Below are 14881 nucleotides of genomic sequence, written 5' to 3'. Positions count from 1 at the left end.
TTTAGGCAAGTCAGCGTCTCTGGACTTCAGTTTCTTTATCAAGATAGGGATAACAGCACCTACCTCATACAGTTGCTAAAAGGATTAAATGAGTCAATATAGCTTCACCCAAGTCCTTAGACAGTGCTTGGAGTTGCTGAGATTATTAGGAAACACAAAATAAAACTACTCTCCATCTGATCCTGACCCTCCAGGCTGCCAAGACTGCCTTGGGATAGTAGATAAAGCAGCCTGAGGGGCTGAGGTTAGATTACGGGAAGAACTTCCCATCAAGCAGGCAAGGAACCAGAAGGGCAGCTTGCCCTCACAGATACGTGCTTGGCCCTCCCAGGAGAGAGGGCCTGGCACCCACGGGCAACAGGGACAAGTCACCAGCCTGTTTCCCGGAGGTGGGGGCTGTTGGCGCGCCAGGCCTTGCTGACTACGCTCTGGAGAAGAGGCTAACCATAGCCGCCCTCCGCAGGCAGGCTCCCACTCTCCATGACTCACATCCCTCCTGGGTCCAGCGAAGGCACCCCTGGCGGAGCCCCAACATCAGGGTCCCTGGCAGACACACGGTTCAGACTTGGCCAATGTAGTTAAGAAATTTTATTGCTGAAAACGTTCCCTCCCTGGGCCATGGCAGGAAACCAGCCCTTGAAGACACAGTTGGGGGCACATTTGGTCCATTATCCTGTGTGTGTGGTGGTGGTGGGGTCTGTGGGGGTGGGCGAGGGAGGCAGTGCCTCCCAGGGACCTAGACAAGGCCCCCCGGGGCAGGCTCACGTGCCAAGCAAAGCAGACGAGGCCAGCCTGGTTTGGGTGAGGGCTCAGTGCCCCTTGGCCTTGACCTTGGGTTCCGGGACCTCCCGGAAGCTAAGCCACATCAGGCCCACGTTGATGGCGTACGTGGTGATGCAAACGATGCAGAAATCATAGAGCACGAAAAACAGGATCCAGGCCAGGTAAACAGAACCAGCGATCGATACCAGGGAACTCAGCATCAGCAGGATGGAGGCCCAGCGTGCCCGCAGGCAGCCTGCAAGGTAGAAAAGGGTCAGGGATGGGCTGTGGGGACTGGCCATCTCCAGGACGCCGCCTCATCTTCATGTCCCCCTCCACCCTGACAGCAGGGGCTGCTGGGAGAAGGGTCTGTACATCAAGAGGCTTTAACAGGCCCCCTCCTCGGCCTCTGTTCCCCTGTCTGTCCAGCGATCCCAGACCCAACCAGTGAACCTCCTGCTAACTCCAGCATCCTTCAATTCCCCCAAAAGGAATTTCCAAAGCCTTTTCCACAACACCGGGATCCTGGGAAGTCTTTAAGGGCCCCTCAACTTCCGACAGTTCTTAAACTGAAAAATAACTCCTGCTCCCCACTTGGCCAGAGAATGCTCAGCCAGGAGCAGCTGGCTGGCTGCCATCTGGAGCCTGCATGGGCTGGTTGCTGGCCAGAAAAGGCAGGGTCTTGAGGGGGCGGAGCCTACAGGGAAGGGGCGGGGCCACTCACCTAACACCAGTTGCAGTATGTAGAAAATGCAGCCGAATATGCTGTTGGATTGATTGAGGATGCTGTCCTGTCCCAACACATGCTCCACCAGCCCGAAGCCCCGACCCCATCTGATGGGGGTGGAGACTCGGGTTAGCCGCGTCCACAGAGTGCGCTGCCCCGGAATGGGGAGTTTCTAAGAAGCCACCTGGGGCTGTCCTCCTCCCCCATTCCCAAGGATCGATGACCTCTAGACCTCCCGCACCTTTGGCCACGTCCGGTCTGCATGCCGCTGCCCCTTTCCTCCCCCACCCCCCAGCCGGGCCTGGCCGTGGCTCTTCCCTAGGCCCCTCTTTCCAGCCAAGATGGCAAAGCTGGTGTAAGAGTAACTGGGCAGATTGTCTTCGCCCTGCAACCCCTAAATCTCCAGGTCCCTAAGAGACCCCCTCCCCTCCCACTGACTGCTACACGGCCAGGCATTGTCATCGCCAGAGAGCGCCCCAGCGCCACGCTCAAGGCCATTACTAGCCCCTGTGCGTACATCCTCCTCTTTCCAGATCGCCCTTATGCCTCGGCATCCTGACCCCTCGTGACTGCCCCGCCGCGCCCGCACCCCCTGCACCCCAATTCTCCACGCGACGTTGCCACCAAGCTGTCCAGTCCCCAGGCATCCGCTTCCCAGGCACTGCGGTCCCAGACTCCTCAGGTAACCTGGCTGCCAGGCACACACCGGCGCCCGGGACCCCGAGCTTCTTCACTCCCGCGCGCACCTGGAGGAGAAGACGCGCGAACAGCTGATGGCGGTGCCCACGTCGCAGAGCGCGCGGTAGTCCCGGTCCCGGGCGCGCGCCGCCTTCACGTGCAGCGCGTAGACGGACAGCGCCAAGCCGGCCAGGCAGAGAGCGAGCCGCACCCACCCGGGGTTTCCCCAGGTGGCGCCCATATCTTCGAGTCCCGCGGGAGGCGCCCGGGGGCCAGGACCAGCCACGGGGCAGGTTATGGCCACGCCCCCTCCCGCCCCTCCGCCCCGGTGATTGGCCTGCCTCTCTGGTACCCTCTGATCCAATTGGTTGTTCCTAGACCTCAGTGAGCGAACCTCTGAGTTAGGAAAATAGCGAGGAATGCTGGGATCGGTGGACCTGGGTTAAGGCATGTTGACAAAGTGGAGAAAGCGGCTGCCCGGCATGATGGAAGTTGTAGTCGGGCAGCCGCAAGGCATCAAGGGAAATGTAGTCTCCAGAGGGTTTAACGCTTAACTGCAAACCCTGTTCTAAGCACGGGAACTTCCAGAAGACTAGCTGGAGAGACCAGCAGACCAGGGGATCAGCGAACCCTACGATCTTATTGGGGAACCAAGCTGAAATCATTTCAGACCGTTCAGGCTGAGTCCTGTCCGCGCAGGCTGTTCGGCTGCTCCCTCCTGCCTCACCAGCGCTCTCTGCCGGTCGGTCTCTCTCCCGCCCCTTAAATTCCCAGAGCCACACTCCTCAACCTTTAACAGTATCCTAACGTGAGCCTGGATCAACCTAACGGCCCCTACTCTCTTCTTCCCAGACGCCCTGTCTCTGCTGTACCGTCAAGCCTGCCACCCTTCGACTTCCCATCTGCGTGGAAACTCCTTTCTCGTCCCCATCACCACACCAGCTCCCTCATTCTCCCCATCACAGTCACGTTTCGGGGAAGAATTTCCACACCTGCTCTCTACTTCCTTGTTGCGCACACCACAAACTAGCTCCCGCCCCCAGTACTCCTCTGATAACTAGTGGCTGGTGTCCCTGGGCCACTAAATTCAGTGGTTATTTTTCAGGTCTTATCTTGCTTGGCCTCTGACAGTATTTGTCACTGTCGAGCACCCCGTCCTGGGAACTCTGTGCCTTTTTTTCCCCAGAGCACGTGAAAGGCAGAGGAATGGTCTCCAAACATGCCCGTGTCCTAATGCCTGGACCATGGGGATGTTAGGTTATACGGCAAAAGGGAATTAAGGTTGCAGGTGAAATTAAGGTTGCTAATGTGATGTTAAAATAGGGAGTCTGGGGCAGGTGCTGTGGTGCAGCTGTTTAAGCCGCTGGTTTGGGAGGCTTCTCATACCCAAGTTCTTGGGATTGAGTCCTGTTCCAGTTTCCTGAGCACTGGGAGGCAGCAAATGATGGCTTAAGTACTGGGTCCCCACCACCCATATGGGAGACCTGGGTGGGGTTCCTGGCTCCTAGCTCTGGCTCTGCCCAGCCCTGGTTATCACGGGCATTTGGGAAGTAAGCCAGCAGGTAGAAGATACTTCTGTCTTTCTTATTGTTCTGCCTTTCAAATAAATCAACACAAATGATAGGGAATGGCTTCCAACAACAAATAGCAATCCTTTTATTTTCTCACACAGTTTTATGGGTTAGGAATTTGGGAAGGGGGCCTGGCACGGTGGTGCAGTGGGTTAAGTCACAGCCTGTAATGCCAGCATCCCATATGGGTGCCGGTTTGTGCCTCGGCAGCTTCTCTCTGATCCAGCTCCCTGCAGATGTGCCTGGGAAAGCAATGGGAGATGGCCCAGGTGCTTTGGCCCACGCACCCACGTGGGACACCTCAAAGCAGCTCCTGGATCCTGGCTTCAACCTGGCCCAGCTCTGTTGTGGCCATTTAGGGAGTGAACCAGCAGATGGAAGATTCCTCTCTCTCTCTCTCTCTGTAAACTCTTACAAATAATTTAAAAATAAAAATAAAAGAGTTTGGGGAGGGGACTTGAGTTGGGCAGTTCTGGCTCAGATGGTGGCTAAAGCTAGAACCGTGAGACACTGAGGCAGTCGTGGGCTAACCTGGCATTGCCGTGTCTCATCAGGGGCTATCCATGTCTCTTCTCTGCATGGGCTAGCTTGGGGTTCCTCACAGCACAGCAGACTTGGAGCTTGGTTAACCAGCTCGCAGAACGATCCTCAGTGGCTTCCACCTCCTGGTGTCCATAGGCTTGTGCAGTCGCTTCCCATTCTGACCACTAGGGGTCTCCCGCTAAGTCAGGCATATGACACGGTCAGCTTGCAGCCTTCAGACAACCGTAGAATCGGCCAACATCCTGACTGCACATCTTGAGAGACACGGAGCGAGACTCACGGAGCCGAGGTGCTCCCAGATCCCGACCTAAGGAAACCATGAGAAAGAACACATGGGGGCCAGCGCTGTGGCTTAGCGGGGAAAGCTGCCACCGGTTCGAGTCCCGGATGCTCCATTTCTGATCCTGCTCTCTACTGTGGCCTGAGAAAGCAGAAGAGAATGGCCCAGGCCCTTGGTGCCCTGCACCCATGTAGGAGACCCGGAGGAAGCTCCTGGCTCCTGGCTTCGGATCGGCACAGCTCCGGCCGTTGCAGCCAACTGGAGAGTGAACCAGCAGATGGAAGACCTCTCTCTCTCTGTCTGTCTCTCTCTAACTCTGCCTTTAAAATAAATTAAAAAGAAAGAAAAAGAACACACGAGTCAGCTTCTTGTTACTATAATGAAATACGGGAGGCAGCTGACTCGGCAAAGAGGAAAGGTTTGCTCGGCTCACAGTGTTGTAGATGCAAGTCCAATCCTCGGTGGCCCCATCGGCTCGGCCTCTGATGAGAGCAGTGTGTGGCAACGGCGGGGCTAGGGCAGAGGAAGAACCACACGGTGAGCCAGGAAGCAGACAAAGAGGCTAATCCCTAGCTCAGGCTGTGGGGCAGCCCGCCCGTGGGAACCATCATCCAGTACACGTGCCAGGGACCTAGGCTAGGCCCTGCCTCCTGCCTGTTCCAACACCCCTAGCAGCACCAGCCCGGGGACTGTGCCTCTAACACACTGGCTGACTGGAGGGGCAGTCAGCATCGGTCTATCATCCACACCACGCGGACGATCAGTCTGTGCAGTTTTAAGATGCGCCATTCTGGGGGTAGTTTGTTGTGTCATGAAAGATAATTAGGGGCTGGCACTGTGTCACAGCAGGTAAAGCCGCTGCCTGCAGTGCCAGCATCCCATATGGGCACTGATCTGAGTCCTGGCTGCTCCACTTCCGATCCAGCTTTCTGCTGTGGCCTGGGAAAGCAGTAGAAGATGGCCCAACTCCTTGGGCCCCTGCACCTGCATGGGAGACCCAGAAGAAGCTCCCGGCTCCTGGCTTCAGATCGGCGCAGCTATGGCTGTTGCAGCCAATTGGGAGGTGAACCAGCAGGCGGAAAACTTTCTCTCTCTCTCTCTCTCTCCTTCTTCTCTCTCTGTGTAACTCTTTCAAATAAATAAATCTTTAAAAAAATAAAAAAGAAAGGTAATATAGGGCAGTCACGGATATGTGTTGTGGCACAGCGGATGAAGCCACCACTTGGGTCACCCGTATTTATCAGAGCACTGTTTTGAAGTCCCAGCTACCACATACTTCTGATCCAGCTTCCTGCTGACGTGCCTGAGAGGCAGCAGTTGATAGTCCAAGTGCTTGGGTTCCTGCCACCCATGCGGGAGACCAGGAAGGCATTCTTGGCTTTGGCCAGGTCTAGCCCTGGTTGTTGAGGGCATTTGGGAAGTAAGCCAGCAGATGGAAGATCATGGCAACCTCTCCCTCCACCCCTCACTTAGGTCCTGGATGAAACAAGTCCATCCGGGGGAAGGGAACATTTTGATTGACAAGTAAGGAGGAGGGACTGTCATACCGGGAGCTTTTGACTTCCAGCTCAGCAGACGGAAACCACCTGCCTATTTATCCCACACCACTGGGGGGCAGCAGTTGATGGTTCAAGCGCTTGGGTTCCTGCCACCCATGCGGGAGACTGGGATGGAGTTCTGGTTTCCTGGCTTTAGCCTGGCACTGCCCCAGCTACTGGGGAGTGAACCAGTGGATGGGAGATCTCTCTCTCTGCCTTTCCAGTGTTTTTTTTTTTTTTTTTTTTAAGTTTCCAAAGGGAAGCCCTAAATTTCCTTCATGTATATATCAAATGTTTACTCAGTGCCTGTGATGTGATGGGGATTTGTGTTCAGGGCTTGGGATAAATCAGTAAAGCAAATATTCATGCTTTTGTCTTACATGGTAGGAAAGGAGGGGGCAAATGAGAAATTAATACAACAAATACAAGTGGCCTGTTACTGGAGTTCAATGCTATGATAAAATTAAACTACAGCAAAGGGGAATGGAAGTAATTGTAATTTGTAAAAAAATATTTATTTAGGCCGGCGCCGCAGCTCACTAGGCTAATCCTCTGCCTTGCGGCGCCGGCACACTGGGTTCTAGTCCCGGTCGGGGCGCCGGATTCTGTCCCGGTTGCCCCTCTTCCAGGCCAGCTCTCTGCTATGGCCAGGGAGTGCAGTGGAGGATGGCCCAAGTGCTTGGGCCCTGCACCCCATGGGAGACCAGGATAAGTACCTGGCTCCTGCCATAGGATCAGCATGGTGCGCCGGCTGCAGCGCGCCGGCCGCGGTGGCCATTGCAGGGTGAACCAATGGTAAAGGAAGACCTTTCTCTCTGTCTCTCTCTCACTGTCCACTCTGCCTGTCAAAAAAATTAAAAAATAAATAAGGTCAATTAAACTCAAAGTTAATTTTTAAAAAAATATTTATTTATTTGAAAGTCGGAGAGAGAGTAGAAGAAGCAGAGAGAGAGAGAGGTCTTCCATCCACTGGTTCACTCACACAATGGCTGGAGCTTCACCAATCCAAAGCCAGGAGCCAGAAGCTTCTTCCGGGCCATCTTCCACTGCTTTCCCAGGCCATAGCAGAGAGCTGGATTGGAAGTGGAACAGCTGGGTCTCGAACCGGTGCCCATATGAGATGCTGGCACTGCAGGCGGTGGCTTTACCAGCTACGGCAGAACGCCGGCCCCTACAGAGTGCTCTTACCTACTGATTTGAGTCCCCAGATGCCAGCAAGAACAGAGGTGGAACTCAATTCTCCCAGTGGGTGGTAGAAGCCCAATAACCTGAGCCACCCCGGTTGCCTCCCAGGGTCTGCATGAGCAGGAGACCTGACTCCAGGCAGTGGGGCATTTTTTTTTTTTTAAGAATCTGTATACATTTTTCCTAGGCATTATATTTCTTTTTTTGAAAGATTTATTTGGAAGTCAGAGTTACACACAGAGAAAAGGAGAGGCAGAGAGAGAGAGAGAGAGAGAGAGAGAGAGATGTCTTCCATCCGCTGGTTCACTCCCCAATTGGCTGCAATGGGTGAAGCTGCGCCTATCCGAAGCCAGGAACCAGGAGCTTCTCCCGGGTCTCCTATGCAGGTGCAGGGCACCAACGGCCTGGGCCATTCTCTTCTGCTTTCCTAGGCCACAGCAGAGAGCTGGATTGGAAGTTGAGCAGCCGGGACTTGAACTGGCGCCCGCTAAGTTAAACGCCCACTCCCCAGGATTTTATGTAAGATGGACAGGGTGGGCTTCATCCAGCCGGCATTTGAACAAAGGCGGAGGGAAGTGGGAGCAAGCCGTAGGGGAAGGGTACTGCAGGTGGAGGTCCAGCCAGAGAGAGACCTGGAGGAGTAAGCCTAATAATGCTCAGGGAAGACAGCTGTGGCTGGGGCAGTGAGCCTGCAGGGTGCAGACGGACAGATAAGCCTTTCTATTTTCTGGGGCCTCGGCTCTTGCAGTTGTAAAATGCGAATAACAGTTGCGCCTCTTTCACTGGGTTATTACAAAGATTCAATTCACACCAATAAAGCCCTGGATCAAAGCGTCCGACCGCCCATCAGTCTCCGCGTTCCGCCACGGGATGCACGTCCCGCCTCCGCCGCCGGGGGGCAGCAGCGAGCTCCACCGGATCCCGGCCAGGTCACGGCCACGCGAGCTCCCTGCAAGCTGTGTGGCCTTCGGGCATTCCTCGTTTTGCCGGAAGAGGGGTGGACATATACCGGTGGAGAGGGCGGCGGCAGCCCGGACCCCTCCGCCGGCCGCTTTCCCAGGGTCTGCGCAGACCCCTCCTCCCCCGGTTCTGAAGGAGTCTGCCCCTGGGGAGGGGTCCTGCCTCCAGGTTGAAAGGTAGCTTTCCAGAGAGTGTCGCTGTCTTCACGTAGCTCGCTCTCTCTCGCTCTCTCTCTCTCTCTCTCTTTCTTTCTCTCTTTCTTTCTCTTTCTTTCTTCCTTCCTTCCTTTCTTTCTCTTCCTTCCTTTCTTTCTTTCTTTCTCTCTCTCTCTTTTTTGACAGGCAGAGTTAGACTGTGAGACAAGATTATTACTTTTTCAATACTTAGAAATTATATAAAATTTAAAACATTTAGAAAGTTGAGGGCAGTGCTGTAGCGCAGCAGGTTAAAACTGCTGCCTGCATCGCACGCATCCCATATGGGCACTGGTTCAAGTCCCAGCTGCTTCACTTCCCATCCAACTTCCTGCTAATGCGCCTGGGAAAATAGCAGAAGATGGCCCAAGTGTTTGGACCTGGGCACGCACGTGTGAGACCAGGATGCAGCTCCTGGCTCCTGGCTTCAACCTGGCCCAGCTCTGTCATTGTGACCATATGGGGGAACCAGCAGATGGAAGATCTCTCTCTCTCTTCTTCTTCTTCTCTAACTCTGCCTGTCAAATAAATAAATAAATTTTAAAAAATTTTTAGAAAGTGTATCAGCACAGTAACAACAACAACAACAATAATCTAACCAGTACAAATACATACACCCATACACCCTCACATCCCACCTGGATGAAGAAACTATGTTCTCACTGCTTCTGGTCCTCACCCAGCGTTCCAAACACTACAGCTGGACGGTTCTATCAGTGGGGGCTGGCGTTTGTGGTGCCCTGTGGGTTAAGCCACAGACTGAGATGTCCCACGTTAAGTAGCAGTCCCGGCTGCTCCACTTCAGATCCAGCTCCCTTCTAATGTACCTGGGAAAGCACTGGAAGACAGCCGAAGTGCTTGGGCTCCTGTCACCCATGTGGGAGACCTGGACGGAGTTCCAGGCGCTTGATTTTGGCGTGGCCTAGCCCTGGCTGTCTGGGTCCCCATCACAGATGATTGAATCAAACCACGATCCCTTCAGGGATTATGAGGGTATTACAGAGTTCGAGGAAAACAATTACAAAATGTTTATTTGGGTTCAAAAAATTTTGAAATCCATGCACCATTATTTCACAATGTGCATTTTCCCATGAATGTTTTGAAGACCTCTTGTATGCATGGTGGGCGTGAATAGTAATAGCAACAATAATGCCTAACACTGAAAGAGTGCTAATTCCACACCTAGCACTGTTGTAGGAACTTTACATACACATAATCATGTAACCCACACAACAACCCTAAGATCGATACATCCTCATTTTACCAAAAAGAAAATTAAAGCTATGAAAAGTTAAGCCACGGGGCCGACAGCATAGTGTAGCGGGTAAAGCCAAAGCCTACAGTGCCAGCACCCCATATGGGCACCCGGTTTGAGTCCCAGCTGCTCCTCTTCCAGTCCAGCTCTCTGTTAATGGCCTGGGAGGGCAGTGGAGGATGGCCCAAGTCCTTGGGTCCTTGCACCTGCGAGGGAGACCTGGAAGAAGCTCCTGGCTCCAGATAGGTGCAGCTCCAGCCATTGTGGCCATCTGGGGCGTGAACCAGCGGATGGAAGACCTCTTTCTCTCTCTCTCTGCCTTTGCCTCTCTGTAACTCTGCCTTTCAAACAAATAAATCTTTAAAAAGTCAAGCCACTTGTCCCACATATTAAGGGACGGACCTGGGATTTGAAACAATCTGGTCCCCCCCCCCCCCAAAAAAAAAAGAACCAGACAGAGTTTGACCCGTGCGGTTTACATCTAGGGCTTTCTTGCCCAAGGGTCACTTTAGGTTAAGGTCGGGGCCCCTGCAGAAAGAGCATTGAGGTTTCTCCGGGTGGGCGGGGGCCGGGGCTGCGGCGTCCTCGGAGCGAAACTACAACTCCCAGGAGGCACCGCGCTCCCGCAGCCCGCGCGACGTCACGGCGACGGAGGGCGCAAGAGGCTCGGCGAGCTCAGCCGGTCGACTGTTCGGGCGGTTCCGCTCGGACCCTGGCCCTGACCCTGGCCCCGCGGTAAGTGGAGCACCCTACGCAGGTCCCGCCCGCGGAGGCTCCGCCGCGCACGTCCGCAGCCTCCACCCTTGCGCGGGAGCTCGCGCGCAGAGGGCGGGGGAGGGGTGCCTGGCATCTACCATATGGGGGTGGGATTAGGGCCGAACCAAGTGACCCCCGCGGAGGAGGAGCTCAGAAGGGAACGCTCGCCTCGATTGAGCCGACCCTTGGGTGCACGGCGCTGCGTGTCGCATGTACGCAGGCCAGGATCCCGGGGCCCGGGTCTGACGGCTCTGGGTAGGGGTCGGCCCCGCCCCCTGCAGAAGAGAGTCGGGGTCCGAGGTTTTTCTGCTTAGTGGGTATGAGACTCTCTTTCCCCGACCTCGAGACCACCAGATTAAGAGCCTCAGGTGGCAGAACAGAAGCTCCAGAAAACAAGGATGCCCAGGCCCGGCCTTTTTGGGGAGGTGGCTCAAGGGGTGGGCAGAGATGGCTCAGGTCTGAGGATACCCGTGCCCAGGCCGTGGGGATTCAGACCTTACAACTACCTCTTCCTCCACCCGGCTAGATGGGAGCTGCTCTCCGGGGCCCGTGCCCCTGAAGCCAAAGAGCCGTCTGCCCACCCACACTCCTCCTGCCCTGTTTGGGGGTCGCCATCGTCTGTCGGGTCCTGAGCCCTAGCTGGCTCCCGCCAAGGAGCAGGACGATGTTCCTGGCATCGGTGGTGCTGGGAAGCGGCCCCCGTGGAGGGTCTCCGCTCCGGCCCCTCCTGGGGCCCGCACTCTTCCTCCGGGCCCGCTCCACGTCAGCCACAGACACGCACCATGTGGAGATGGCGCGGGAACGCTCCAAGACGGTCACTTCCTTTTACAACCAGTCCGCCATCGACGTGGCAGCAGAGAAGGTGCAGTGGGGGAGGGCTGGTGGCCAGTGGGGGCAGAGCTGGGAGCTGGAGTGGGTGCCCAGGGGCAAGGGCTTGACAGGGTGCTGGAGTTCTGGGCTCACTCCCTCCTGCCTCTCCAGCCCTCAGTCCGCCTCACTCCCACCATGATGCTCTATTCCGGTCGCTCTCAGGACGGTAGCCACCTTCTGGTAAGATTCCTGCTTCTTGTTGGCTCCTGGAGCTCTTGCCCAGGCGCTCAGACCCGGGTGGGGGTGGGGGTGGGGGTGGGGGTGGGGGTGGGGGAGCCGCCTCTCCGTCTTTGGTCTTTGTTTCTTCTAGAAAAGCGGCCGGTACCTGCAGCAGGAGCTGCCGGTGAGGATCGCGCACCGCATCAAGGGTTTCCGCAGCCTGCCCTTCATCATTGGCTGCAACCCCACCATACTGCATGTGGTAAGGTAGAGAGGATCCCGGTCAGTGTGCGCCGTAGAGGCCAGGCCCTTCCGAGGTCCAGGAGGAGCGAGGGGTCACGGCGAGGGGGGGGGTTAGGCCGCGTGAACTGGGCTGGGTGGTGACCCGTGCGGTGGCTCAGTGCCCGTGACAGCCTGTGCGTCCCGACTGTCTTCCCTGCAGCACGAGCTGTACATCCGTGCCTTCCAGAAGCTGACGGACTTCCCCCCGGTAAGGGCTGGGCCAGAGCAGAGGAAGGGACCCAGAGGTCAGGGGTGAACCACCCGTGCTCACGACTCTTGACCTGCAGATCAAAGACCAGGCGGAGGACGCCCAGTACTGCCAGCTCGTGCGACAGCTCCTGGATGACCACAAGGACGTGGTGACCCTCTTGGCTGAGGGCCTGCGGGAGAGCCGGAAGCACATAGAGGTCAGGGGTCAGGAAATGGGGCTGGGGGGGTGGGGCTGGGAAGGCACACAGAGTGGCTGAGGCCCCACTCTTCACAGGATGAGAAGCTGGTCCGCTACTTCCTGGATAAGACACTGACTTCCAGGCTTGGGATCCGCATGCTGGCCACTCACCACCTGGCGCTGCACGAGGACAAGGTGGGGCTCTGGGGCAGGGATTTACCTCCCCACACAGCCCCGCCCACCCTGGGAATGTAGTTAAGTGGGCCGGAGACTGAGCCTGGGGTCTCCTGGGGCTAGGGCTGGGAGAGGCTTCGGGGTGCTTCCCCACACTGGGAGTTGCAGGCTTTTGGCTGCTGCAGTTGGGGGAGGGCATTGCTGGTCCCAACCTCCCTTCTCCTGCCAGCCCGACTTCGTTGGCATCATCTGCACTCGCCTCTCACCAAAGAAGATCATTGAAAAGTGGGTGGACTTTGCCAGGTGAGGCTCGAACGGCGAAGGGGGTGGGCCTTGTGAGGGCAGGAAGGCCCAGGGCACGGTCTAGGCAGGGTTTCTCAGCGTGGGCACTCTGCGCGTTTTGAACCAGATCATTCTTTGAATGGGTGTGGGGCCAGGGAGTGTTTGTCAAGACCTCCTGGCTTCTGCTCACTCAGTGTGAGCAGTACCCCTTAGCAAAAAATCTCCGAACACTGCCAGACGGCTCTCGGGCTACAGCATTGCCTCCCGTGAAGAGACCCTGGTCTGGGGGCACCCGACTGAAGCCTTGCTCCTACCCACAGACGCCTGTGTGAGCACAAGTACGGCAACGCCCCCCGCGTCCGCATCAATGGCCACGTGGCCGCCCGTTTCCCCTTCATCCCGATGCCGCTGGACTACATCCTGCCTGAGCTGCTCAAGAATGCCATGAGGTGGGGCGGCTGCAGGTGCTGGGCGGGGGGGCCGCCAGGAGCTGGGGTGCCACCACCTACTGGTCTCTGTCCCCGCACAGAGCCACGATGGAGAGCCACCTAGACACTCCCTACAACGTCCCCGATGTGGTCATCACCATCGCCAACAACGACGTGGACCTCGTCATCAGGTGTGTGCAGGAGCTGGGCTGGGGAGGCCGGAGTCCCAGGTCCTCTTACTGAGTTGCTGTCTGACCTCGAGCTGGTACCTGCCCTCATCCTGGGACTTGGACCCAGGTCAGGCAAGATACTCTGTCGCTCTGAGACTGCCATGTGCCGGGTATTCTTGGACGCGGGGCCGGGTGCGTGGCCCCTGGAGTCCGGAGAGCTGGGCCGAGGATAAACATGAAATCTGATGAGGCGGCAGACATAGGCAGCAGCCGGGGCTGCGGTGAGGATGCACTAGGTGGACCACATCCGCTCTGGGGTGGAAGGGACAGGAAGGCAGGCCTAGCACTGACTGCCTGGGAGGTAGTGAGCCCCTCCCCCGCCCAAGCTGAGCCAAGCACTGGTTGTGGACATCCTACCAGGATCTCAGATCGGGGCGGAGGAATCGCTCACAAAGACCTGGACCGGGTCATGGACTACCACTTCACCACGGCCGAGGCCAGCACCCAGGACCCCCGGATCAGCCCCCTCTTCGGCCACCTAGACATGCACAGTGGAGGCCAGTCAGGGCCCATGCACGGGTGAGGCCCCATCTGGCCGGGCCGAGTTGGGGGAGGGGGGACAGGCGCCAGGAGACTCCAGCCTCTGAAGCCCCGTCCTGTCCCCCTGCCTGCCCCCAGCTTTGGCTTCGGGCTGCCCACCTCGCGGGCCTACGCGGAGTACCTCGGCGGCTCCCTGCAGTTGCAGTCCCTGCAGGGCATCGGCACGGATGTCTACCTGCGGCTACGCCACATTGACGGCCGGGAGGAAAGCTTCCGGATCTGACCCCACAGGCTTGGCCTTGCTCGCCGGGGTGGGCAGGGCGGCACTCCGTTCTACACGCTGCTGCATCGTGGGTCCTAGGGCCCCAGACAGACGGACTCACACGGGGCTGGGCGGCCACTCCTCCTCCATAGGGTCCACTGCTTCCTTGCCTCCGGACCTTGGAGGGGAGGAAGTGGGGACCCCTGAGGTCTCCAGCACCAGCTCCAACATTCTCGTTCCCGGGGAACCCCCATTCTGACCTGTCGTTTGTTATTAAAGTTCACATTTTGAATGCCCTCTCGGGCAGGCGAGCCATCGGGTGTTAACTGACGCGTGCCCAGTCTCTGGCAGACAGGAGTAGAACAGGCCCAAGTCCCCTGTGTGTTTGATTTGGCAGGAGTTGGGGGGTGACCTTCCATTCACCTCATTTCACAAATACTCCTGGGTTCCAGATGATATCGAAGAACAAAGGAGATGCCTAGCCCCGACTTCCTCCCTGGCAGTCACAGGTTTTAGGGGTGAAGGGCACCAGACTGGGCGACCTGAGCCACCCGATTCCTGCGCCCAAGGAAAGTTAAAAATACCATGCCCTCCCCTCCTCCTCCAGCTGCCTCTGCAGCAGCCAAGGAAGCCAAGGCAAGGTCAGGGGTGCCCCAGAGGAAGGTGGCCTCCCACAGGGAGGGCAGGAAATGGAGCAGGCAGGCTCCGAGTCAGGCCTGAAGCGGAACTTCCTGGGAGAAGCACCAGGCTGACATCTCGGGTGGGAAAACCTCACTCTCCCTGCCAGAGCCAAAGACAGACCTGAGGACCGCCTGCCTGGTGGGACCCCCGCGCCCCTCGGAGCTCTGCCAGCCAACTTCCTGAGCCTATCTCCAGG

The 14881-nt window shown here is 57.1% G+C and overlaps 2 protein-coding genes and 1 long non-coding RNA gene across 4 annotated transcripts; 2 read left to right on the top strand and 1 right to left on the bottom strand.

The window, feature by feature from the left end:
- Positions 1–573: 573 nt before the first annotated feature.
- On the bottom strand, positions 574–2626 carry VKORC1 (vitamin K epoxide reductase complex subunit 1). Of its 2 annotated transcripts, XM_002721753.5 has the most exons (3): positions 2236–2626; positions 1487–1596; positions 574–1018 (listed from the first exon to the last, which is right to left on the bottom strand). In XM_002721753.5, the coding sequence occupies exons 1-3, from the start codon at positions 2406–2408 to the stop codon at positions 810–812; spliced, it is 492 nt and encodes a 163-aa protein (XP_002721799.1). In that variant the 5' UTR covers positions 2409–2626; the 3' UTR covers positions 574–809. The 2 variants fall into 2 exon arrangements, with proteins under 2 accessions (XP_002721799.1, XP_008246924.1); XM_008248702.4 differs by lacking the exon at positions 1487–1596 and having other exon boundaries at positions 2236–2496.
- Positions 2627–2750: 124 nt separating this feature from the next.
- Positions 2751–4910, top strand: LOC138847112 (uncharacterized). The gene is made up of 2 exons (XR_011384719.1): positions 2751–2909; positions 3020–4910. It is a non-coding gene; the product is annotated as an uncharacterized lncRNA (long non-coding RNA).
- A 5394-nt stretch (positions 4911–10304) lies between these two features.
- Positions 10305–14315, top strand: BCKDK (branched chain keto acid dehydrogenase kinase). The gene is made up of 12 exons (XM_002721731.4): positions 10305–10428; positions 10976–11311; positions 11431–11499; positions 11630–11740; positions 11921–11968; positions 12048–12167; positions 12245–12343; positions 12552–12625; positions 12925–13053; positions 13134–13223; positions 13623–13781; positions 13881–14315. Exons 2-12 carry the CDS (start codon positions 11114–11116, stop codon positions 14023–14025), a joined length of 1242 nt encoding a protein of 413 aa, XP_002721777.1. The 5' UTR covers positions 10305–10428; positions 10976–11113; the 3' UTR covers positions 14026–14315.
- The last annotated feature ends 566 nt before the right edge of the window (positions 14316–14881 follow it).

The sequence above is a fragment of the Oryctolagus cuniculus genome, chromosome 19 (assembly GCF_964237555.1).
Source record: "Oryctolagus cuniculus chromosome 19, mOryCun1.1, whole genome shotgun sequence".
Classification (NCBI taxonomy): domain Eukaryota; kingdom Metazoa; phylum Chordata; class Mammalia; order Lagomorpha; family Leporidae; genus Oryctolagus; species Oryctolagus cuniculus.
This window is presented reverse-complemented; position numbering and strand designations above follow the sequence as displayed.